Raw genomic sequence first — 26895 nt, 5'->3', positions numbered from 1 at the left:
ACTCATTGGTTTTAACATGTGATCTGTTTACAAAGCACTATGCACTTCAATCCCTTTCTTTATTATAAAGTGATCTAACTGGGATACTGTGAGTTAAACTAAACAACATGCTTAACCTTTGAGGTTTAACATGTGACCCAGTTACAAAGCACCATGCACTTTAAAACCTTTTTACTATAAAGCAACCCATTACGGATATTGCAAATGTAACAAATTATAAGGGCCACTTGCAAAGATAACATATAGTGTCCTATCATGATTTGCCACATATTTTAACATTTTTCAACTGTTTGATTTTAGTGAGACACCCGCGAGGTGAAGACACAGTCTCACATTCAAACAAATTATTAAGTCATCTTTTAAAAAAATAAAAAATAAAAAAATAATGTTTGAACTAAGTTGGTCAATCTGTATTATAGAGACGCCCGCAAGGGGAACACACAGTCTCCAATTCCTACAAGTCATTTATTCATTGATTTGTAATATTCTCATTGAAAGCATATAACACCTTATCATTTAGTAGTCCAACTCTGTTCTCATAGACAGCACTTAGCACTTTATTATTCAGTAGTTCAACTATAATAAACAAGACACGGTGCACTTTACAATAGCTATGGATACATCTGGTATAGATTAATTAAATTTGTCAAAGTGCCTTAGAAGGATCATATCTAATTTTAAGTATGAACTTTATCAGTGTTTCAGCCATTTTAATGTCATTAGAAGCACTAAGCACTTTACTACAGACCCACTTGGGATAATGAAGTATTGCGAAAACTATAGCATATGTAAGGCAATTGTGTTTTATTATTGCATTGTCCCTAGATAGGCATTTGAACGCAATGAACGCATTGTTGAAAATGTCAAACAATGTTATTGTTATGAGCATCTAGCACTTTATTATAAATCCACTTGGAATAATTAAGCTTTGTAAAAATTGTAAAAATTATGACATATGTATAATAATTACTTGATAATTGCATTGTTTACTGACAGACAATTAGATAGAACGAATGCATTGTCAAAGACATTACAAAATGGCTGCTCCCCTTTTTCTAAAGGGAATAGTTGAACACTATATCAACATACACGAGTGCTAAAAAGTGAAGTTGGACTAACATAACAAAGTAATTTGTCTATAAGAATTCAGTCCTTTCTCCATTTCACGTACCAGACGAAGCTCGTGTAGGGTGAAACGCGCCGTTCTTCTTGTGTGCAATGCTGTTGCTGCCTTCCTTGTCCATATACTTTTTTATTAATAAAGGACTTTGTGGCTGCACAGCAAACACGGTCTGCGTGTGGATTTATGAGCAAAAAAGGGGTTTTTCAGCACAACTAATGCTGGAGTGCCGCTGCGCCCCAGACTGGATTTCAGCCTCTTTTTTGTCTAATATATATATATATATATATATATATATATATATATATATATATATATATATATATATATATATATTCATTGAAAAAACTTTGTTAAAAGGTACGTTATGGTTAAGTTGCGCTACTAAAAACCTATCAAATTCAGTAAAAAAACTTTGTTAAAGGTACGTTATGGTTCAAAGTAAAACCGAAAAACCCCTGAAATTCGGCAGTTATGGTAAGATAAGCAACCACAACTCGCGCCACCGTGCACTGCTAACACTAACACCCAGGACATCAAAGATGACATCACAAATGCTTAACTGTAAGTGCTATATAATAGCACATCATTATCATTTGGCCTTGGATGTCTGCTTGCATTCACAGTAAATTGGTAATGTGGGTCTATACACAGTGCTATTAACGATACATATGGTGATTCAATCTTGTATGAAATGTATATAACATTATAGTGATATCGGAACCTTTTTTTTGTAGTGTTCTTAGGAACAATGCTATGTGAGGCCAGTTTCTTGTTATGTCAAGGGGTGGAAGGTCGTGTTCCATCACTTCCTGTGATGTCTCTTTGGTGTGGGGTCAAATGACATCACTTCCTGTGATGGCATCATAAGGTCAAGGATCATGTGATGTCACTTCCGCTACCCCTAGCATTTTGGTGAAATTACATCCCTGTTTCCAGGATCCCTCTTCTTCGCCCCAGTACTATAGTGGTGTTTTCTATAGGTAACCTATGCTACTCTTTGAGGCATCTTCCCCTTCTCAGTATTTTGTGTAATTTCAGGCGGGCAATTAGGATACGAACAACAATATCCTACAAAGGCTGAGGGAGGGATAGGTAATTCAATGTCAGGAAAAGGGGGATACTGTGTCTCGCCCTCTGGCACCCTAGCTCCAATCCCCAAGGACCCTCCACTCAGGTGATCCTCCTTAGATAGACCACCCCCAGGGTCGGGATCCAAAAGTGATGGCCCTTCCCTCGCCACCTGAACAGAAGACCCCTGGGGAGTAGTTGTGAGAGTGCCTTCAGGTTTCTCACAACATCCACCAATTTCTGCAGAGCTAAAGTAGTTCTTGCCAGTACATCATCATTATACCTGAGTATGTGAATCTTCCTTTTTCCTATGCAAGGTACATCATTTGTCCTCATATCTAGGAAAGCAGGTAAGCCATTTGTATAAAGATTGCCTGGGGTCGGCACCAGGGCACAGCACATGTGTACCCGCCTTTGCAACTGACAACAACTCTATCAATTCACCTTGTCCCAAATGACACTCTTGCCTTCGAATCATAATGCAGTTCAATCATGGTAGGCAACAGATGAAACAGAATATAGCTTTTTACAAAGTTTGACGATAAAACTGATTGATCAACATGATTAAATACTGTATCCTTAATGTGGACATATTTTATTCGGATCAATTGTAGATCCATCCCTTGGTGCTCTGTCCCAGGGTATTGTCGGAACCCCAATTGCATCACTTAAGACATCAGTGGAAATGATCCATTCCATTAGTCTAGCATGAATGGTTTTACACTAATTTGGCAATTCTTTTTTTCGAAAAGTAATGGACTGATAAGATTGTGGTGATCTCCTGCCCTCTTTTTGTATAATGACACAAAAACACCCATCCTCCAGTTCAGTGGGATGTGTCCTGTTTGTGGGATTGTATGAAATACCAATGTGATAACTCAGACTAAACTTTATAGATACCACTCGGACTCTTCAACCAATGCTGGATCGGTGGAGCATTTTCAACTTCCTTCAAGTTGATAGAGAATATGTGACCAGGAAACACGAAATAGAATACTCTAATGCACATACATACAATGAGGATATTGTAGAAAAGATTTTATTGAAAGAAATATAGAAACTTGGGTGCAGGGAAGGTATACACACCCCTGGCGCATAAGGTGCAAATGGTTCTATGTTCATTCATCCCTGTTTTATTTCCGCTGAGTTTTGTGCCGCAATCTTTTTACCCAAAAAAACTCATAGAATTTCATTTTTTATTTGGGTAGTTTACCCTGCAAATATACCCTCTATCATTTTCTTTATTCCCTATCCTTCCACCCCCCAGCCCTTATATGCCTTTCCCACACCCCATATTTTTCTATGAGATTTTATCAGCCGAAATGTTTCTGCAAAAGAACGTCCTACAGGTGAAAATGCTATAAAGTATATGGTATCCACTCTACTACTGGAAAAGTGTGGTGCTTTTCCAGTTGGACTTTAGTTCCCATTCGATGCATTGTGCATTGGGGGCATTGCTTCATTGAGGATTTAACTACAAGAAAAGAAAGCAAACGCCAGCCAGGATGCATCACTATGCAATTAATGTTTTGGAATATTAATGGTTTTTGAATTTTTCAATGTTTAATATAATTGTTTGACTTGAATGTTTTAGTATGTGATTGAATAGAGGGTGGGGTATGCAAGGTGGTGTTAGAGAGTGAATTGGGTACTTGAAGCGTTTTTACATTTATGTATATGTGTTCATGGTTTTGATATCCTGCATTGTTTCATCATTATATATTGTATGGAAATTGGTGGGTAGTCGAAGACTTTGCACAAGCTTTCTTCATTCAGTGTACATCTATTACTATGTTGTCTCAAAATGGAATACATTATTTTACTGATTAAATAGATACATGTTTTTTCTAGGGTCATTGCTTTTGTTGACTGTTGATGGTGCCCCATTTTAGGTCCTCGTAGACTGTTTAAATAGAAAGGGGAGACCTCATGTGTTTGCATCTTGACTGTCACTAGTCTGAGAGGAGAAGAGGGTCCTAGGAGGGACGTTCGAGGAAGACTGGCCAAAATGGTGATGTAGCTCAGCTACAAATACCTGCACTAGGTCTGTGGGGGTCTGTGCATTTGTGGAGAGTCTCGGGAAGTGGACACGAGAGGAAAGCAGGAACAGAAGGGGGAGAGAAAGGAAACCCCTTTCTGTGCTGATAACGCACTGAAAAAGAGATGCCAAAGCAAAGGTGGAGAGGGAGACGTGAGTGACAGAGCCGTCCTGACATGATACAGAACATGAGAAGAAGAGAACGCCGACCCAGTGACACAATCCCATTACATTGCAGGTAACAGGGAAAGTGGGAGACACAGTGAATGCAGCATTTATAATGATTGGCATAACCATATTCGGTTACCCACGAAAACTGAATATAATGATTGGAGTACTCTTACTCATCACAGTAAATGGTGAGAAGCGACGAACAGTGACAAGTCTTCCTGGGGTCAGCCTCCTCATCCCATTGAAGAACCAAGTCATAAGAAGAGGGAGGAACTCTTAGGGACACAGCCTATTCATCCCCACGAAGAACCAGATAAGAAAGAGAGTAAGAATCCTTCAGGCGCAGAGCCTTCTCATCCCAGTGAAGGAACACACCATAAGAAGAGTGAGAAACTCTTAGGCATATCACCTCCTCATCCCAGTGAAGGACTAAGTCAGAAGAACAGAAACTCTTAGGGACAGCGCCTCTTCATCCCAGTGAAGGACTGTGAAGAATTTGACCATCCGCACAGGGAGAGTGCTCTCGCCAGGGCTGTTTTGATTTTTTAATAATGAAAAGGAAGGATGGGAGTCCCACCTGCGAGGACTGTGTGTGGCTATTCCACAAATAGTCCATCAGCTTCCTGCACAAAACGCATAGTCACATGTACTCTGGGAAGACAGCCTATAGGCGCCGTCTTCCCCTGTCATATTCAGCTGGAATGTGACAGCCCGGGTACATCAAAGCATCTCAAGGAGGGGGAAGACACACCTTCCTCCACCATAGGTAGCCTAATTTAAATATCAAAGGCCCCATGGATCTGCTTTCCTTTGTCCTGCGGCTGGTGGCAGTGCAAACTAATGAGAGATAAATGAAGCAAGCCTGAAGGTGCTTGGTTGCTGGAATAGACACAAGGAAAGGTGGGCCTAAAACCCCTTTGCCATGTAATGTGTCAACTTGAAGCTAGTTCCCACCCCTCTGTATGAAAGACAGTGAAATGCATGTCTGGGTCCACTATTTACTGTAGCAAACCCCTGCAGAGCTGACCCCTTTCAGAGGGGAGAAGTATGTGGTTTGGGGGAGACAGGAAGTCTGCTCCCAGCACAAACTTCAAGGGAACCCTGTGCTTTAATCAAGAGTCACTGAGGGCTCAGTTAACCAGAGACACACTTTGATCTACAACAGACAGGGAGATGGGTGGGACTTAGGCATATGTTGTCACCCCATTGTCTGTCCTGTTGCCGAGCACTCTGGTCCTGGCTTCATGCATAACAGAAGATTGTTCGTGGGGACCCAGGATTGGTTCATTAAGGTAGGCTTAGCCTGCATCAATCACTGGGGCCAATTTGTCTTTAAAAGAGGGCTGAACCCCTCACTTAGCAGATCATCTGAAGACTTCGAAAGAGTAAGAAGAAGGACTCATTTGGACCTGAGCTGAAGGTACAGTCTACTTTAGATCTTCTGCCAGCAAAGGAAGGCCAGGAGTTCCAAGAGGGAAGCAAGACCCCTCCCCTAATCATCTCCCAGGGAACATAGGGAGATACCGGACTCAGAGGACCCATCCAGCAGCTCCAGGACCGGTACCCAGCCAGCACACAGCATGCCCTGATAGGTTCTGACAGCAGGCTTCCTAGGTGGGAAGTGCTGGAGAGTCTATGGACAAAGGACAAGGCTGTTGCCTGCTAACACCCTCCTGAGCTTTGGGCCGTCTGTCTTGAAAGGACATGAGCCCTGCGAAGAAGCTAGGAGGAGTGCCAGACAAGCATCATCCAGTGTCCATCGTTTTAAGCACAGTTTCGAGAGAGTCGAGTCCTCGAACCGTGTCCGGCTGCACCCCTGACTGTTGTCACGCTGCAGTCACCAGAGCCGTCCGAGACGCCTCGACCAGCATTCCAGATCCGCCAACCAGCAAGCAGATAACAATTATTGGCCCCAAGCCACCACGATGGACAGCTTGCAGACGTCCGTCCAGCCTCGCTTTCTGATCTGCCTGCCGCCTGGTACCCGCAGCTGTCTCCCACCACTAACTCTGTCTCACAGGCAGCGAAGCGCCCTGGAACAGCCTCGATGCTGTCGAGCACCAAGAACGTCTTCAGCATCATGTAAATTGTGGTTCTGCCCCCCTGGTCATTCTCTGAAGGCCCCTAGAGACAGTTACGACCCTTTGTCCTTTTGGTGTTGAAACCAAATAACCTTGAACAGTAAGACTGATTGCTTTACCAACTACCCTCCTGTCAGTATCCAGAGTGCATCCCTTTCATTTGTGAAACTGTCTGTTCTCTGTGTTCCTTTACAGTGTGGGTTGTAATTGCAGTGTGCCTGAACTGTCTGTTGTAGTAATAATAAAGTAGATATTTTTATACAACCTTGACTGGACCGTCCCTTTTATCATTGGGTAATAATTGTATTTCCGCTGTGTTGCAACTAACCAACAATCCACGACCTTGCAGAGATAAGCCTGCTGTTCCGTCCACGTTACCAAAATTGGACAAGGAGGTCTTATAAATCCCTTGTGTTCAAAGCTGTGCGGATTCCTTCTGGTGTACTAGAGGTGTGGGGTTGATTGATGGTTTAGAAACCGATATTCATCCCTGGACCACTGGTGCCCCAGAAGTTGATTCATCACGTTGGTGGCAAGCGGACGGATCAGTTGGAGCCTTGCGCACAGCTTAGTCACCCAACCATAAAAGTACTGGCAACGTTTAGTCACTGCTAGGTAATTGTAAAAGTCATGGGGCTTGACAGGGAGACTATAAAAGGCATGACCAAGGATGTCCTGCGTGTCTTAGGTTAGAGGGGACTTCCCCACATCACTAAGATTAATAAACCTGAGTTGCTTGGGTAGAAGCGAGGGCGATTGGAGAGAAGACTGCAGGGGACAGTCTAGGCCCTGTGTACCCGAAGGGACAAGACCTTTGGAGGGGGTAAACGACGAGGACGACCGCACGAGCAGTGTTTCTCATCAATCATCCCGCCGGGGGGCAAGTGTGGTTTCTCAGCACTTAAGAGTGTCAGTGAGGACAGGGGCTAGTGCGGCATCCCACAGGTCCCAGTCCTCAGCACATTCATTGTTCCGGCTGTTAATGAGGTAGCGGCTACAAACCTCCTGCTCGAGGAGAGGAGACTAGCGCTAGAGGACCAGAAACAGGGGGACAAGGTCGCCATTGAGCAGGACAGGGCCGCCATAGAGCTGCGCAAGCTGGAACTTGAAGAGAAGAAAGAGGCCAACAGATCCGCCTCTAGCAAAGGCAGCAGTAGTAGCTCAAACCAGAGTGCCTGGGATAAGCCCTGACGGCAGATCCCCAAAGACTTAGTACAGGCTTAAGAAGTGAGGAAGGATATATTCGACTGGTTTGAAGCACTCGAGCTGGAATTACAGCTGCAGGAGGTGGATGAGGTACTGTGGGGTGCAGCTCTGATGAGTCGCTTACCAGCACCAGGGACTGATGCAATTCTCAGTTAACTCCTGAGGAAAGGCCTATTTATGAGAGCATGAAGGCTGCCCTCCTCAGGAAGTTCTGCAAACCCCCAAAACAGTATCTAAAGTGCTTCCGAGAGCTCGGAAAGAAAAGTGGGCAGACATTTGAAGCATTCACAAACTTGTCGGTGAAATATCTGAGCGGGTGGGTGACTGGTAACAAAGTTGACACGTTTAGAGGGATGTACAATTTCATTGCGTTTGAGCATGTGTTGAAAAATTGTGCGGTTGACCTACACCAGCATCTAGCAGACAAGACTATCACAGATCCTATGGAGCTTAGAAAGGCTGCTGACAGGATTGCGAGTACTTGAGTCCGGAAAAAGGCTCAGGCGAGCACACCCAAACAGGAAGAGAAATCGGTGGACAAAAATGTAAACAAGGATGGGAAGGACACAGGTCCAACCCAATCCTCTACAAAGTCAGGTTCCCAAAAGAGCGAAGGGAAACTGTAGTTCAGCCGTGCAAACCAAAAAGAAGAGCATAGGCACCCCAACACCTGCGTTCTCACCACCCAAAGGTTGTTTTGTGTGTAAGCAGCTGAAAAGGCATCCTGCTTGCAAGGGCTTACCCAAGCAAGCCATAGTGAATGTTGGACTCAGGGAGGAGGCCATCATTAGTGTCTTCCTCTCAGAGCAGGATTTCCCACTAGGCTAGGGAATGGCCGAATGTGGATTGGTTACATTGAGTGGGAATGGTACCGGATCTCCAGAAGAGACCCCAGTTCCCAATAATACTAAACTCTATCTAGAGCACATGTACATCAATGGACACAAAACTCCTGTGGTCCGAGAAACCACGGCTAGCTTCACCTCTGTCACCCGGCAGTGGGTACAGCCAGGCCAGTATATTGATGGGCCAGAGTTGTGCGTAAGTGGATTTAATGGTAAGAGTAAGTACCCCTTGGTGATAGTAGAGTTCAGCTCGCGCGGTGTAACGGCCCAGCGCCGTGTAGCAGTGAAAGACTCCATCCCTGTCCCATGTCTGTTGGGTAATGATCTTCCTGATCCCGAAATAGTCGCAGCGACTACATGATCGAGGGTCAAAAAGAATGCCAGATTGAACGCTCTGAAAGCCTTATGGCCTGGAGTGCTTCCAGAGGGCTTGTTGGAAGGACCAGCGTGACTGGTAGGCCCTAGCCCAGTTCCACAGGCTACTGAGTCACCTACTCCTGCAGGAGAGGGGCTAGTAGTCACAGAGGACCCTACTTTTGTAGCAGAGGACCCTGTGACTTCAGAGTTGCCATGTCACTAGCACTTTCCATATCCTGAACTATCATTTAATAAACACATATTTGCTAGAGGTTTTAGTCTGGGTCAACTTCAATTGAATAAATTGAACTTCAGCACCTGATGCCAAGGATTTGTAAAAGAAGTTCCAGGACTGAGAAAATTGAGTCTCTGTGACTTGGAGTCATCGGATCATCACAGTCCAGGACACCCCCAAAACACCAGTCTCTCTCAAGGACCGACTCAGTTACTTACTGGGAACCCGCCATACCCTGCTCTGAATCCCAACAGGGACCCCCCCATTGTTACCTCTCGTGCCACGCACCAAATTTTCTCTTCACGCCTACCTACACACATGATGAAAAATGCATGCGTTATTTCCCGAAAGGCCACCGTCTGGAAAGGCGGCCTTTCAGGAAATATATTCAATGCGAAATATTTCAAGGCGGCCTTTCAGGAAATATATTCTGAAGAAAATGGACATTTACAGAGTTATCTGGTTATACCCTCCCCATTTTGTAGGCTGTGAAAATGAACCTACCATTTTAGTGAAGTTGTTGCCTAACTTCCTTCAGGAAGCAACTAGAAATGGTGGTGCCACCTCACAACAGAAAGGAAGTGCCTTGCAACAATGCCGTCAAAATATGAACTGTATCACGGTTTTATACAGTACGTCTTGCCAGATTCCTCCTGCTGTAATTATTGGTGTTATTCCGTGCTTTAGGTGGGCCAGCTGGGACCAGGCCCACGGCAGTCTCCAACTAGTGGGCTGATACGCGGCCCTACTGGGGCCTGCAGGTCTCACCACGACATGGCGGGACACATTATCCTGCCACAGGCTTAGACGTGACAGGAGATGTGCCCGCCATTTTAAAGTCAGGCAAGCTGTGACTGACATAAGTGTTATGTTATGTTAACAAAATTTGTGGAGAGAACTGCCACCCAGGGGTATCATGGCAATGGGATAAGTGGAGGTAAGACAGAGGAAACTAATTAGAACGGGGGGGGTTTTCAAGAGGCATCTAAATTCCAAGTGGTTAACAGTGCATCTCAGAGAAGGAGGCAGCGTGTTCCACAATTTTTCTGCTGCCACTGACAAAGCACGATCTCCGATCCTAATGCGTTGAGAGGAAGAAACAGTGAGCAAGCAGGTCGAGCAGGCGCAAAGAGTATGAGTGGGCCGTTAATGGAGACATTTGTCCTGGAGATAACTAGCACTGAGAGCATAAAAGGCCTGATGGACCAGGCAAAGAGACGTGAATTCAATTTGCTTTGCCACCAGCAGCCAGTGAAGGGAAAGGAGCACCAGCTTGATATGATTCCCATAGCGGATGTTCATAGCTACCCTAGCCAACAGGTTCTGCAGTAGCGAAGCTGATGGATCAGGCTGTGAGGCTGGGCAAGGTAGAGCGCATTACAATAGTCAATGTGACTTAATACCAGGGCGGTGACCACCGGCGGCCGAATATCCAGGGGGAGCAGAGGAAGAACCTTCCTGAGAATCCTCAGATGGTAGTGTCCAGCTTTGCAAACAGCCGCCACCTGAGCACTCTTAGAAAGTGTGGCAGAGAAGATAACACCCAGGTTTCTGACAGTCGTTACCAGTACCGGAAAGGCACCCAGTGCTGGGGACCAGAAGGCTGGAGTCCACAGTAAGGGAGGGGGGGCACCAACCACAAGAACCTCTGTCTTGTCGCCATTGAGCTTTAGCCAATTCTGATGTATCCAATTCCCAAGAGCCGCCAGGCAGAGAGTAAGATGTGATGACACCTCAGCCTGGTCAAGATCTAGGCGGACCAGGCATATAATGTTAAACAGCATTGGAGACAAGGCAGAGTTCTGGGGGACACTACAGATGATATGAGATAAAGCTGAGTGGAAGGGGGGAAGAGAAAGCGTCTGGCTATGCTCTGCCAAAAAGGAAGTGAACCAGGCGAGAACTGACCCCACCAGGCTAATCTTAACCATGCAAGATATTAGAGTAGGGTGGTCAACACTGTCGAAGGCTGAAGAAAGATCCAATAAAATCAGCACGCCCATCCCACCAGTGTCAACCTGCCTGGTCAGATCGCCCTGAACCGAGACCAGCACACTCTAAGTCCTCCGCCCAGGATGAAAGCTAAAATGGAAGGGATTGCAAACACTGGCAGTCTCCAAGAAGAAAGACAAAAGAAGAGAGATCAGAGCCTCCAACAATTTCATAAAGAACAGGAGGAGTGAGACAAGGCGAAAGCTAGCCGGAAGAGCAAGGTCGAGGAAGGGCTTTTTCAACAAGGGGATGACATCTGCATGTTTCAAGTCAGCGGGTATGTGGCCAGTCTGGCATGACACATTAACAGCTTGCGTTGTCCAGGTGATGAGGCCCGGGAAAATATCCTTAATAATGGATAAGGGGATAGGATCTGAGGGGTTTGCTGATTTTAGCTGGGCAATGGCCTTGCTGACCACATCAGTAGTAAACACTAGAAAGGAAGACCACACATGTCTGGGTTCCCTGGTAGAGGACTCCTGTACTGGACAGAAGGAGGTGACAGAACTGATATTTGGACGGATGGTTTCCATTTTTGCGATAAAAAAGAATTGGAGTGAATCAAAAAGCTTTTGAGTTGGCATAACTAGTGCATTGCGCTCAGCAGCCGAAGATAGTGACCTCACAACAGAGAAGAACCCCCTAGTATGATTGAGAGCCTGATCAACTTTTTGAGTGAAGAAACACTGTTTTGCTTCCTAAATTAAGGTGTGATAAGGCTTGGACAGTCATTATAGACAACCCTTTCCTCAGTCCCATAGGAGCGGTGCCAGCTTTGTTCAGCCTGCCGAAGCCGAAGACGGGCAGCCCTAAAATCATCAGAAAAGCAAGATTCTGACGGTTAATTAAGCTGGGTTGTAGCTTTGGAAGGAGCAACAAGGTTAGCTGCTGTCAAGAAGGATTTAGCGAGGTACTCATGATCAACTTGGGAAGCCTGTAGACAGACTTCAGCCACTTTGGCCATCAAAGAGGCAAGGATCGCTCGGGCGCCAATTCCGGTGAGGAATTTTTGGGAGACAGGGCCTAAAACGAGGACAGGGAAGTTTAAGTGAGAAGGATACTAAAAAGTGATCAAACCAAAATAGAGGCTAAACCAAAAGGTTGAGAGGAACGGGGTCCTTCGCAAATACAAGATCAAGTGTATTGCCCAAGGTGTGCGTGGGTACATTTACTAGCTGCTGGAAGCCAAGATCCACAAGACTACCTAGGAATGAAGTGGATGCTGGCACTTGAGGTCAGAAAAATGTAAGCTTAAAGTCGCCAAGCATAATCAGAGAGGAGAAGCGAGAGTGTAGTTCAACGACTAGATCGAGAAAAGGGATAGGAAAGGACATATGCAGGCCTGGTGTCCTATAGACAAGCAGGAAGAGCACAGAGCAAGACGCAGATATCCGAATTCTCACCAATAGAGCCTCCACAGACACTATAATGATGAGTTGCAGAACTGTCGCCTCAGGCGATGATTTATAAATGGTAGCTAGCCCCCCGCCACGATGAGAAGGGATTATGTTCAGGCACCATTTTTTTAATCAGGGTGAAGGGCTTGGACACATACCAGCACCGATGAATCATTCATCCAGGTTTCAGTTAGAAAAAGCAGGTCGGGGGAATGTCTGTCTAGTAGGTCGTGAATCGATGCTGCGTGGACCGGAAGGGACCTAGTATTTAATACAGAGATGGATAGTAGAGGTTCACACACCTCGCTGAGCTTGGGTGTGCCTGAACGATCAGGGTTCCAGCCTGCAGGAAAATGAGTCGACACAGGTGCTAGGCTGAGTAAGGCAGAGTGAGATAGGACTAGCGCCTTTCCAACATCCAGCTCGTCCTTGGCCCAGAAAGGCACAGACAGGCTTTAATTAGGCGCAACTTAGAAGTTGCAGTTTCAGCAGTGCTGTGGCTGGCTGGCACTTCTATCAGTTACTGTAACTTCCTTTTGTGAGCCCTCGCATGCAGGTTCACGAGAGGATGTTATGGTCCTTAGTTTCGCGACCCCCTCCCTAGGTCACTGACCCTCGGCGAACCTGGGGGCTCCGTAATCTATGGTGGAGACTGAGCCATAATATTTGTTGGGATCTATTAGATTGCAGAGCCCCCAGGTTCGCCAAGGGTCAAAGACGCCTTGGCCTCGGTGATCTAATCTGCTCTGCTTTGCCTTCAATTGTGTACGTTTCAAGCCATCTCTAAAAGCTGGCTTGAAAAATACACAATTCAAGCCATCTTTTATAAAGCTGTGTCGACGGACAAAGGCGCCTCGGGTTTTGTCCTTCCTAAAAGCTTTATAAAAGATGGCTTGAATTGTGTAAGTTTCAAGCCATATTTTATAAACATAGAAATATGTTACAGATTTCTATGTTTTTAAAAGATTGCTTGAAAAGTACACAAACCATAGTAAGGTACGCATACAAATATATAAATGCTTGCATACATCTCTATATTTGTTTGCGTACCATACTATGGTTTGTGCACTTTGCAGGCCACGCCCATCATGGAAGCCACGCACCCAAATGAGGCCCCCCCCCTCAATTTCTTACCCCACTTAAAGTACCAGGGTTATTTTTGTACATTTCAATGGTGAAAAATGTGTTGACCCATACACATGCAGAGTTGAGTTGGCCCTGCCGGGACTCAAACCTGTGCACTCTAGGCTGTACACACATTGCCCGATGAGAACGCTTTCTTCACTGAGCTTTCTTCATACCTTTGCTTACATTGACCTTCATGATATCCCCTAGCAAGAGAATGTACATTTGGTCTGTACATGCTACACATTCCTAGTTCAATTCTCTGATTCTATGCCTCTATGAGGAAAAAATGATAGAGCCTCTTTCCCCAGACATCTCTCTGAGGACCCTGCTTCTTGTCAGGCTACAACTGATTGCACTTGCCATATTCCTCATCTCTTACACTCTGTGCTTTTATTTTTATTGTGTATACATTTCTAACTTTGTACTTTTAAATAATTGTTGTTGATCTTAGCCTGTTTTGTTCATCCTGATCTTATCTCCCTCTTTTACACACTGTGCGATTTGAAACAATGCTTCATTGAAGTCTCTGCCCACACAGATCTCTAGGAACTACAGTTCCCAGCTCGCTGCGTAGTTCGCTGCGCCTTTATTTAGCCCACAGGCGCAACAGCACCTTGCGCAACCGAGCCGGTTTGTGTCGGGATAAAAGGGCTCCCTTCTTTCCCCTTCATTGATTGCACTTGCCATATTGCTCATCTCTTGCACTCCGTGCTTTTATTTTTATTGTTTTTACATTTCTCACTTTGTACTTTTAAATAAGTGTTGTATTTTATCTGTTGAACTTAGCCTGTTTTGTTAATCCTGACCTTATCTCCCTCTTTTACACGCTGTGCGAATTGAAACAGAGCTTCATTGAAGTCTCTGCAGGCACAGATCTCTAGGAACTACAGTCCTAGCTCACTGCGTAGTTCGCTACGCTTTTAATTAGCCCGCAGCGCGGCAGCACCTCACACGACTAAGCCGGTTTGTGCCGATTTGTTCAAGGGGAGGCCAACAGGTTTCACCCAAGACTTCCTTTATAGAAACAAGCAGTTTCAGTAACGTGAACACTTGCTGCCACCAAGGGAAACCTTACATCGCTGTTCTTTTTTGAATTCCGTCAAATATGTCTATTAAGGTCAGAACGCGGTCACAAACTAAGCGTGCAGAGACATTAGAAAACACTGCCTTAGCACACCTGCATGACTGCCCCCTGATCTTAACTACAACATTATTCTCACGCTTCTCCTCCAAATACTATTGATACTAAAGGAACCACCAAGCCCATGCAAAATGACCAGCCAAATGGGCTGCGTTTTTCAGACCATATCTGTGCCTTGATATCAACTTCTCTCCCTATTAATGGGTTGCCCTTAATTAATCAGGTGGTGCCGACTTGTAACATGACTCACACTGCAGATTTCGAACCTAAAGATGTAATAACTCATGGAAAGAATCAGCTAATCATCTCTCTACTAAATACTTGCTCCCTGGTTAAACATGCACCCGGGATCGCAAGATCACATTAGCACTCTTAAACCAGACATTCTGGCTCTATCTGAAACATGGCTACATGATGCCACACAGATTGCTATCAACAATTCCCTGCCTACCTGATATATAATATTCCGAGCAGATTGTACTAACCAACGGGGTAGGTGGGTTGCATTGATTGAAAACGATCATCCTGACTGCTATTCTTTCAACAACCATCACCTAGATAGCTGTGAGCTCCTTGAAATGAAAATAAATCTGAATACTTCCTTTACTTTACTTGCCCTGTATAAACCTCCCCAAGCCCTCTTGCTCTTTGAAGAACAGCTTCTGGAACTATTAAACAGCATTACGAAAGTTAAATCTCCTGTACCTGTGGTGGGTGATGTTAATCTATGGGCAGATGACCCAACAGACTCCATTGCCACATCACTGCTCTTGTCTCTGGAAGTAGCTGGCTTTGTACAACTGGTAAAGTATCCAAGACACCAGGGTGGTCACACCTTGGACTGGATCCTTTCGCATAACGCCCAGAGCATAGCCGCTAGCACACTACTGTGTCTGTGGTCGTACCATCTGTTCGTTAATACTACAATTAGGCTCCCTAATTCTCCTCTTAGACTTGACACTAATCCTAAGTAAGGGTTACATGCCATAACACTAAGAATGTCTGGTCTACTGCTTTCTCTGCTACCATCACAACTAAACTTGGACCTATTGAATCTAGTGTAAAATCCTCTGATCTGGCCTCTCACCTATCAACTGCCATTAAAGATACCATTGACATCCTTGCACCTGAAAAAATAAAGCTGCTAAAAAACTGAAACCATGAAGAAAACATGGTTCAAAGACGAGATTGTGGAAGCTAGCAGGGTCAAAAGAGCTGCAGAATGAAAGTGGAGGAAGAACCCCTGCCCTACCACCCTTGAGAATTATTTAAAAAATGTACAATTATACAAACACACCATTATCGAAGCAAAAATGTAAACCTATAATGTACGCATTGATAATGTGAAATCTAATTCCAAAGAGCTATTTAAAATTCTCAAAGAATTTGAAAGCCACTGATCTCCTTTTCCACCTATCTCTAAAGACTCCACCTGGTGTCAATCAATTCAAGATGAATTAAGGAATAAGATTGCAGGTCATCGCCTATCCATTTCCGATCAATTCACTAGATTGGCCCTTAATAATATTTCTACTATCGTAAACAGCTCACACTTGCATTTGTTAGAAATTACACCTAAATTTGTTTTTCAAGGCTGTACTGAAAATGAGGTTTCGGAGACTGTCACAAATATGAAATCTACTTCATATCTAGGTGATTCTTGCCCTGCTGACATTCTGAAAGGTTCTTTAGACGTTTTGAACCCTTGGATCACACAAATGATCAATCTGTCATTTGAAAACTCAAAACTCCCTCACACTTAACGACTCTAAAACACAGCTCCTTATCATGGCCTCTGGTCATCGTTTGAAGATGCTCCATAGCCAATATGCTCACTTTGAAATTGCTGGTACCACAATTGCTGTCACTAACTCAGTGAAAACCCTTGGGGTTTTTCTTGATGCTGAGCTCTCAATGAAGAAACAAGTATCACAGTTACACTCATCTTGTAGGCTTGTAACTAAGCTGCTTCACCAAATAAGACCATATCTCTCTCTTGTAAATAGAGCGCTCGTGGAATCCTCACTTGTGAATTCACGGTTAGATTATTGTATTAGTCTACTTTTAGTCACCTCACAAGGAAACCTCCATTGTCTCCAGAGTACCCAGAATGGAGCTTTGAGAGCAGTATCCGGACTATCTAAGCGTGATCATGTCACACCCTTCAGGAAGGAACTGCACTGGCTTCCAGTAAGGCAGAGAATAAGACATAAAATATTGTCTCTTGCTTTTAAATGTCAGAACATTGGTGCTACCCTTTATCTCTCCAAGAGACTGTCACTGAAACAATCCTGTCGAGAACTGCGTTCCTCTGATAATCTTCAGCTGAACCAACCCCACTTTTGCATAAAAAGAATTGGCAAATCTAGCTTTGATTTCCATGCTCCAAGAGAATGGAATGCGTTACCCCTTGGTATCAAACCATCTCAATCTTCAACAACATTTAAGGGAAGTATAAAAACCTTACTCTTCAACTCAGCTGATTAACAGCCTTGTTCTACAAGGATTGATCTTTCTGTCCCTTTGACTTTCTGCTTCTCTCTCTCTCTTGCCATGCTCTGAGGCCTTTGGGCATGTAGCGCTCTATCAAAACTAAAAATAAAAAAATACTGCAGTCTAGCAGGACTCCTAGAGGACATTTATCAAGCTCCAAGTCATCGGCAAAGGAGGGATGGGCTGCAGGGAAGGGGGTAGACCAAGTTCAGACAAACCCCAGGTTTCGGAAGTAGGCCTCATCCAATCTCCATCTAGCACCTATGCTATTCCTTCGTCAAACCCCGGGATATCACCTGGCCACCAGTGCATGATCCCATCAACTCCGAATGTACATGAACAATACGGTGCACGGTAAGATGCAATGTGCTAGAAAGGTGGCTGCCTCGTGACCCAGGATTCATTGTCTGTGTTGTTACAGCTGAATCATGAACTCTACGATGTGATGACGAAATTGGATAAGCAGCACTCGGACAAAGTCTTCATAGTGAAGGGAGTGAATCGGTAAGTTGCATCTTGCTTGCTTTAATGTTGGTTTCTGAAATATTTCTGAAGTGGGTGGGAGGTGGGCTCTCATTTTAGTGTTACAACGCCCATATTATTTACTAACCTTCTGAATGGCTTGGCATGACACAAAACCTCAATCCCCATTGCTCTACATCGCTGGGTACACAGTCTGCTTTCGGCACTGCAGGGAGCAGGATGTGTCACCTTACCCTTTTGGTCCGGTGCCTGCTTGGCCCACTCTGACAGGCACCGTTAGGCAAGACACCCTCTACGCTCCTTGCCACTTTGATGATCCCAGGCTCTCCATAGGACCACAGCTGAAAGCCCATGAGGAAGAAGGTGGCAGGTGGATAAAACAACACTCGTGGCACTTCTCTGCCTGCTAGATGTCACAGGAGACTGGAGCCTCCTGCTAAGAGGCCTGACCCCTTGTATTACCTAAACCCGGAACATCACAACCAGGAACAACCATGTAACTAAAAACCATATGGTGCAATGCCTGAACCCCTCCGCCACCCAACCCTCCCCCGGTTGACATCTGAAACCCCTAGCAAGGAGGGCAACATGTCTTGTCCCATTGAACCCAAGGCAAATTAATGCTGTCCTCTCCGTTTTGGGATGCAAACATGACTTATTTCTTGTTACTTTGTTTCTCGTGTATGAGGGTCATGTAACTTGTATTACTTCAAAGCCCATTGAATTGCAGTACTGTTCATTAACATGTATCTCCTTCCTTTCTCCCCAGGGGTTCCTTATACTCTTTCGTTATATTTCTATTGCATTTAACTTGCTCACCTTTTCCCAGTTGATCCTTGCTACAGCCTTTCCTAAACACCCTATTCCCAAGTTGTCCGGCTCCTCCTCTGCCTCAAAACACACTGTCCCAGGGCTGTGCCTAGGTTTCCCAACTGCACAATGACCCATGCTGAATACCTTAGTCCATACACAGACTTGAAGATCCAGTACAGAGTCTTACTCAAAAGCACATATGTGATTCCTTACTGAATCATCATAGAGATCAAACTCAAGTCCTAACCAAGTCTCCTCCTCATCCTATCTCACCTGTCCCTCCAGAGCCATTCATTTTGAGTTTCCCTCTAGATGTTCAATGTGAACCTACTGACATTGCATCTTTCATGGATGGGTCTTAATAGGGTACCGCAGTCATTAATGGCAGGTGCAGTGCTTAAGTATGGCAGGCCACCACTTGTATATAGCCAGCATTTTCAAGTACAGCTCACATCCTGAAAGCCCTGGTATAGTAAGAACTGCAAGCAACTGTTACCCAATACCCTCGTCTTCAACGATTTAGTTTGTATACCTTCATCTGATCTCCAGTTCAGTCCATGTAGCTGCTTTTTTAACTTGCAGATTGTCCTCATGGTGGCAGCACACTGCCACTGGTCTCCGTTTTTCAGTCTCTGTCTCAGCCAGTAAGGGATCGCTGCCAGACACATCATAAACACACACCACACTCCTCCACTTTTATAGAGGAGAGAGTAAACAGCGTGTACCTAGAAAGTCTGGCTGAAACGATTTAACCCCCGCCCAAGATGGGCCAGTTAGCTACAGGTTATATATAAGAGTAGATAGGGAAAGCTAGGAGAAATAAACAACAGGACACAAGAGTTTGTTTTATTAACATCTGTATTCAATGTGTATGTGTTTAACATGAACTTACCTGACTATACTAAGTTCCCCACCATGGCGGACACACATGGAACACTTGGCTATGGGACAATGGACAGGACTCCCCTGCCCAAAGCAATAGACTTACCTGGAGAACGTTCTGGAGAAGGGAAGAACCGCTGTAGAGTGACAGTTGGAAGAAGAAGCCCAAAGGGAAAGACAAAGAAGATGAAGTACAGGGGAAAAAAGGAGAGAAAACGATACAGAAAAGGAAGAGCTGTGTGTTCCTGGGGCATTGCAGCCTTGAGCGCCCTCCCACCCCCAGGCCTCCTGAACGAGTCAAACCTGGCTGTGTCTGCCAACTGCAGCCCAGGGTGAAGATAATCCCCAGGCCGCATGTGCGGTGCAGCCTCTGTGAAGATAAACGCCCTCACCGAGGGCCGCGTTTGAGGGCAGAACCTGAGCGCGAGCGTGGCCTGGGAGCCAGTCCTGGCAGGCCAGAAGAAAGGAAAGCCCTGTCCGTGTGTGCAGTGCGACCCGGGTGAAGTAAATGCCCCAGTCTGGAGACGTGTAGCAAGGCAACCCGAACCAGAGCGCGTCTATGGGCTACAGGCGGCCCTGGGGACCAGTCCAGGTGGCCTGGAGGAGAGAGAAGTCCCGGACCATGTTGTATGTGGCGACCCGAGTGAAGGTGCTGGCGTGCCCATGGCGGAAGGCCACCTGTCCGGGGGCACACAGGGTGGGTGGTAAAGCAAATGGAAGCCCTGATGGCACCAGCAGCTTGAGCGATGCCGCCAGCGCTGCCAGAGGGCCTGCATGGAGTCCGCTCTCCCCATGGCCAGACGGGGAGAGCGGCATGAGCTTGCACTTACCTGGAGCACAGATGTGATGTCCATTGCTATTGAATCCAAATCCATCATTGTTTGTTCTCACTCTAGCCCTTTCGGCATCTCCATCAGGGAAAAATGTTATACAGTATAAGGCAATAATGACATTCGCTATACAAATATTCCAAACCTGCTGATAATTGTGCATCTCAAAATGGAGTCCCTTTGCCCTCTAGTATGTAAAAACATAGAAATATGTGAGAAATGATTAATAACCATGAAACACAAGACTGGCAGTTAAACACAGGAAAGATTTATAAGACTTTGCTTCAACCTAAAAATCTATCATGTTGTGCTTAAATGATATTGTCATGGCTTTCTCAGGAGGCTGTGACTGTCTTTCCGAATTTAGGTTTTCCGGGATAACAAATTTTAACGGATGACCAGGAATCAGGCTGTGGTGGAGACTGAGTGATATTGTTTATTGGGATCTTGATCGCAACACATATAGACTCTGTCTGCATCGCTCTTAGTTATTCAATATTAATCTGTCTCGCTATGTCAACATAATATACTATTCCGTTCCTCTTAATCTCTCCTCTTTTGCAGATAGCATGACTCACTCAAACACTGTGCGTAATAATTCGATGCGCTTGGGCAACTTTAGTTTGTGGGGAGATCCCAGCTGAAACCTGCCAGCTGCGAAAGATGGTTTATATTTTACAGAGCTGGGCAAAGGCCCAATGTTACTCAACACCAGGCCCACAGTGGTTTCAAAAGCACAAGTTGATTTAATTCCTCATGATATTGCAATTCCATTGATCACTGCATTATCCCATTTAGGATGACTATTGCGGAATTCGAGATGAATTCGAGTTGAATGTCTCCAATATCATGGAGTTGCAGACCTTTCACCATTGGGTTAATCAATCCTGGAGGAGTCCTCTATCTAATGACCCAGGCGCAACAATGCCTCAGCTCTTACGCGGCTTCTTGGCGTCTTTGCAAGCCACATGCAGCTCTTCCCTCTTAATAGGGGGATACTATATTGATACTCTATACGCTATGTGAAATCTCAACTCCAAGTAGCTGTATGGGTCCAGAAAAATCCCGGACTTGGATCAAATTTACTTTTTTTGCAACAATGAAAAAAAGGTTTATAAGGTACTTATGTCAGTGAGGAAACAACACTATGCTAATCAAACTCTAGCTGCCATTAACCCACAAAAGCAATCGCCCCTAGAAAATTCTGGGTGAATTTAGAAAATCTAACCAAGAAACCTATTCCATCCGAGGTGTTGTAGCCCGCTAGGTCTCTTCTTTATGAAGGAGTGATTTGCTCCTCGGGTCCCCACTGCTGGCTCCTGCAGGTCGCCCTATGTCTTTTTGCTACTCTGCGATTTTTGCCCCCAGGTGTTGCACAGTGTCTGTTGCCTGGTTTATCTCCCCTTTTGTGGGGTGCATCAGTGTTCTCCCCACAGAGACTTTGCTCCAAGGTACACCACTCCCAGGATGAGAGCACGCCACCAAATGATAAAGCACTCAAAATACCCATAAGGTTTTCTGAAGTACCTGACAGCTTCCAGCGCAACATTCTATTTCAAAGGCTGTAGGATTTGGGTGTCCAACCACCTTATTATCAGATCAATAACAAACACATTTGTTACAAGTCTCGTACATTTTTCGAAAAGAAGAGAGTTCTGCAGGGTTGGGCATTGTCAGCCCTACTTGTTAGCAATTGTCATTCAACCATTGTCTGGCTTAATCTGTTATAACTACATGGGTGATGCACAACTTTCATTACAAAATGATTCTTCGTTGACTATCTCTCATTTCTTTACTAATTATATCATAACAATTTAAAACTGGATGGACCAACACGTTCGACACTTAAAACCTAAGAATCCTCTTGATACAGAACTAATGCACCCTCAACTTCGATGACCTCTTGACACAAGGCGTGATCATGTCCCAAGTATACCAAGATGCGAAGAATCCTGAAATCTACTTGGACATCAACCTTCCTTTGCTACATAAGAATATCAAAGTGTTTAAGTCTGTCCTTTCACCTAAAATCTTGGATGAGTTGGTGGTTCCATGTGGTAATATCCCCGCAAACATATCGCCATACAAGAATATCGCCATATTTTCTGTGGCGATATTACGCCATGGAGCCTGCGGGGGACACCCCTGCAACCCCCATAATTTTTGGAATGGAGGGGAGACACCCCCGCCACCCCTGGTCCCAATAACCCCATAAATGATCGACACTAATAATATCACCTATGGCCTTACCCAAAGACCATATATATGGCAATATTATTGGTGGGGATAATATTACCTGATACCAAGTTGGTGGCTACTGCTATGCTGTTCTGGCTTCTCAATTATGAAATAAGCTTCCACTTCAACTACCCATCATATAGGACTGTGCCAGGTTTTTAAAACATATCTTTTTGCCCTGTAATTGCTACTATGGCTCAGTATTATTTGGCTAATTGCACATGGTATGTGAAAGCACATGAGAGGCAGAGGTGTGTTCAATAACATATACAAATTTAAAAACATTATAAATTGGGCTCTTATATCTCACTTCATGCCGGAGTCAAGTCCCTAAGAGCAGGACCGGATATCTAACCCATGCTGCTCAGTGTTGTCTTGCTTTTATGAGAAACCTGTTGCCTCTGAGCTATCATCTCGGCCCGTATAACTTACAAAATGACAGTGACTGGGTCAGATTCCTACCCTGTCAAGAGTTGATAGGGACTTCTCTCATCCTGGGGCAAGAGGCCTAGGCGGGAAGCTGACAGTGCCAGTTCTGTCCCAAGTTTTGGTACTTGTCCAAGCCCTGGGAAATTGCTGGCACCATTATAGGTTTGTTCCAGGGCTTTGGATTTGTTCCTACTTCTTTGTTTTACCTAACAGATATTTCAATCCTTCGACATCACTCTCTTTGCATTGGCTAACGAGTTGATTTCCTCACTCCATCTGTGACGTGCACGGACTAATGTTTCATTGTTGAGCTACATGGTAATGACCTGCAGCAACTCGCTGCTTCTTTGTCCAACCACAGAGACCATACTGGGTTTTCGCTTGGTGGCTTTGGAAACTTCACTTTTTGGGTTCATGTGTTTATAGCTTTGATTTCCAAACGCTCAGCCAGTCAAACTGTGCCAGGTTCGCTCAATTTATATAAAATACTGACAACAATGGAGAACGGGCAATGCCAGGCGCTCCAGGTACATTCCAGATATGAGGGAGTCATCATATAAGGATTCATGAACTTTTGCATTAGTGTTTCGTTAGAGCTTCCCAATGTTATTTTCCTTAGTGTTTTCAGAGCAGAGGTCTGCAACACCCCTGAGGGTGTAATACCATGCCTTAGTAGGAGTGGCAAGCCTGTTGGTATTACACTCCTTCCACCCTTTGGTATGCACAGTTGATGGCGACCAAATCAACATAGTCTCCCTGCAGCTTGACATCTCAAATATCTAGATGGGGAGTTTGCTCAACTTGCCACAATGCCCTTCCCTTTCTAGTTGGCTCTCCTCTGCCATTGTTCTGTCTCATTTATTAGGGCCAAATTCTTTTGAGCTTTTGGATTTTTTTTTTTAAATCTGGGAAAACATGTCCCCAAGAGGTCTGTTCAGAGTTTTGGTGATATATTATCTGTAATCTCCCTACAACAGTAGTTGATCTTGGTCCGGACTTTCGTGGTGTTCTACTCTCTCAAATCCCTGTGGAGGCACAGTCTGGGGACCTTCCATTGTTCAGGTTGATTTTCAGAAGACAATAATTATGGGCAGATGGCATGGATAACACCAGAATCAAGCTATGCCAGATCTCTGTTATCCCACCAATAGCTGGAATGTTCACTCATTGCCAATGGGAGAAGCATATTGACAACTGGAGGATTCTCCTCTGCGTCTTTTATGGCCTCTCTTCTTGGGCTAGCCTATCACAGGCTTTTGTGTTTTAGAGGGATCTGCTTTTCAGGCAGTTTTAGTCTAGGGACACTACAGAGATCTTCCATATATCCCTGCCTTCCATTAACCTTCAAATGACACCCACATTTTCTCGCTTTATAAGCAATAGTATGCTAGTGGTTCACTGCTGGAATAACAGGGCCGTCAGTGAGGATCAGAAGGTATCTATATTATCACCTTTTTGGTCTTAAAATCTCCGCTAGCTCCTTCAGAGTGGGGTCATCTGCACGTGGGGTCATCTGCACGTTCTGGGCTAACTTTGGACATCTCTTTGCATTCTGAGGTCACAGATTTCTTGTCAATGCCAACGAGATATTCCTTTCCAGCTCTGACGCTCGCTCTGCTGGAAGTTGAGGAAGATCTTCTGAACTTTCAATTTTCTCTGGGAAACCTCCCTTTCTTCAGGGAGTCTCGATAGCAAATGTTCTGGCAATACTTTGGTTTGCTTTTCATACCCCACGCCTTCTGGCTGGATGCACTCCATCACCTTCTGCATGTGGTCCGTATCTTCTATAAAAGGCCAGCTGGATGGCTTGTGGTCTCCTTTCTTCACAATGTACTCCTGAATAAGCAGACCTAGATGGACCAGGTCCACAGCATTTTCATGGGCGTGCTTTGGTAGGATGTTAGTGTTGTTGAAAATGTTACAATGTAGCTGGGCCACTACTTATCCTTTTCTAATCCTTGGTGGTCCCAAAGAAATATTCAGGATCAGCATGGCCATATTGCGTTGATGATTTATTGGTAGTAAGTGTGTGAAAACCTTGAAACTAATGTTTATTGTAATGCTTTCTAGAGGATTAAGATACACACAGCAGATGGAAGAAAGTTCCATTTGCAGTCCTATGTCAATAAGGCCTTTCTCTCTCCATTGAGTCTCATGTTCATGTAGATGCTATAACAATTCCTCCAGGGAGATCCACTAGTTGGGATATACGCATCACCAAAGAGCGGGAAAAAAGTCAGGCCTGATATCCTAGACTTTCACTTCACATCAGTGTTCTCTTGACATTCCTTCATTTGAAACTGGGGTAGTTGAACATAGTTTTTGGTGGGGACATTTTGTCAGAAGGTGGGTTTTGACTTGTTGTAGTGACAGGCTATGAACTAAGCAATGAGATGAGCCCATTATATCAATGCAAGGCATCCCACTACTGACACCACTTATGGTAAGGCAGAGCAATGACGCACATAACACTCCAGAAATGTGGTTCAAATGGATGGCTTCATTGAGTGTGTTCAGGGAAGGATTCAGAACAAATTCCAATAGGATATGGAAAAAATCTCTAAAAACAATAATGAGTTTCCTAAAGTAATCATTGTCAGGTATGGGAAAGCACAAAACCCATGTTTGGTTTTTAATGCAGTTGTATTGTATCCTTATGGAAGAAGTTGGAATTGTTTGAACCAAGTTAAAGCTAAATATGAGTCGAGGCCCCAATATGATTCCCTCTGCTATGTGTAAACTTTCACCAGAATTATGGGTGCCTCTTTTCTGTAATATTTTAAATGCTATGGTAAAACTGTGGTAGGTACCCATAGTCTTGGATAATTGCAAATTGTTGTCCCCATTTTTGCAAAGGGTGACCATAAGGCCCTATGTTGTTATCAGCCTATTTCCTTATTAGATAACTCTTTTGAATTGTTCTGGATGATTATTTTGAACAAGCTTGAGAGTGGGTTTCATCCAATAACATTTTATTGCCCCTATGGTTGTTTTCTTGGGGCAGATGTGAGTGTTTCCCATCAAGCTCTTCATTTTTACTTAAGGCAGCCAAATCCCTGTACATTAAGAAGGCACCACTATGTTTGGCCTACATGGACTTGGCTGCCGCATATGACCCTGTCAGTATATCTATACTGTGGTTGGCCCTAAATGAACTGAGCAAATTTTAATTTCTCTTTATGATAGTAATATGGCTAGGGTGAGATACAAAGCAAAAAGGATTTGGACTGATTCTTGTTTAGGCCTCATTGTTGTTCGCCAAGCCTGCGATTTTGCCTCTCCTTCGTTTAATCTTTTTACATATTCATTATTAGACAACTTGATTGAAGTGAATTCTGTCTTTCCTCATATTGGTGCTTCTCAAATCACAATTCTGCCGTAGGCTGATGACAGTGTGTTTGATGGCTAGAACCCCCATACATTGCAGACACTTTAGATGGCTATTCTGATTATATGCAAATTAGGGGCCTTAAGGGCAATTCTAAGAAATTAGTTAATTTTTCGGCTGACTAGTACGATTCTAATTCTGACATTTTACGTTGATAATTGTGTGATAATGTTAATAGAGTAATAACATTACATAGGCACCCATTTCTCTTCTTCCATAAGCAATTCAAATCATTTTATGAGACAGGCTTGTAGAATGCAGCAAACTATTAGAGGTATTTTTTTAACTTTCTTCAGAATTTTAAAACAAACCATTTGAGACCCTGTTTTTCTTGCTAAATGCAAAACTGTGTGCCCATGTACAAGAGTAAATGTACCGGAATTTTGTAAGTGGAGTTGTTAATTAGGGTACGTAGAATAGATGATGCAAGAGACTGTTCAGGTTTACCGGATTCTTCCCCTAATTTGGGGCATTCCTCTGGTTTCCAACGCCTTTAAAGACATGTGACCAAATCATAAAGTTCTTAACCTAAGCTTAAGAGTCCAGTTCTACAAAAA

At 44.4% G+C, this 26895-nt stretch overlaps 1 protein-coding gene across 1 annotated transcript in view; it reads left to right on the top strand.

Moving 5' to 3' along the window:
* BIN2 (bridging integrator 2) overlaps window positions 1-26895 on the top strand; it is a 429928-nt gene that overhangs the window by 384832 nt on the left and 18201 nt on the right. Inside the window, exon 9 of the mRNA XM_069653398.1 lies at window positions 17697-17779. Within this exon, the coding sequence (XP_069509499.1) occupies window positions 17697-17779 (83 nt within the window). The remainder of the gene's footprint in view (window positions 1-17696; window positions 17780-26895) is intronic.

This window comes from Ambystoma mexicanum, chromosome 3q, assembly GCF_040938575.1.
Source record: "Ambystoma mexicanum isolate Mex_15411 chromosome 3q, UKY_AmexF1_1, whole genome shotgun sequence".
NCBI lineage: Eukaryota > Metazoa > Chordata > Amphibia > Caudata > Ambystomatidae > Ambystoma > Ambystoma mexicanum.
Note: the sequence above shows the minus strand (reverse complement) of the source record. Positions and strands in the feature narration are given on the sequence as shown.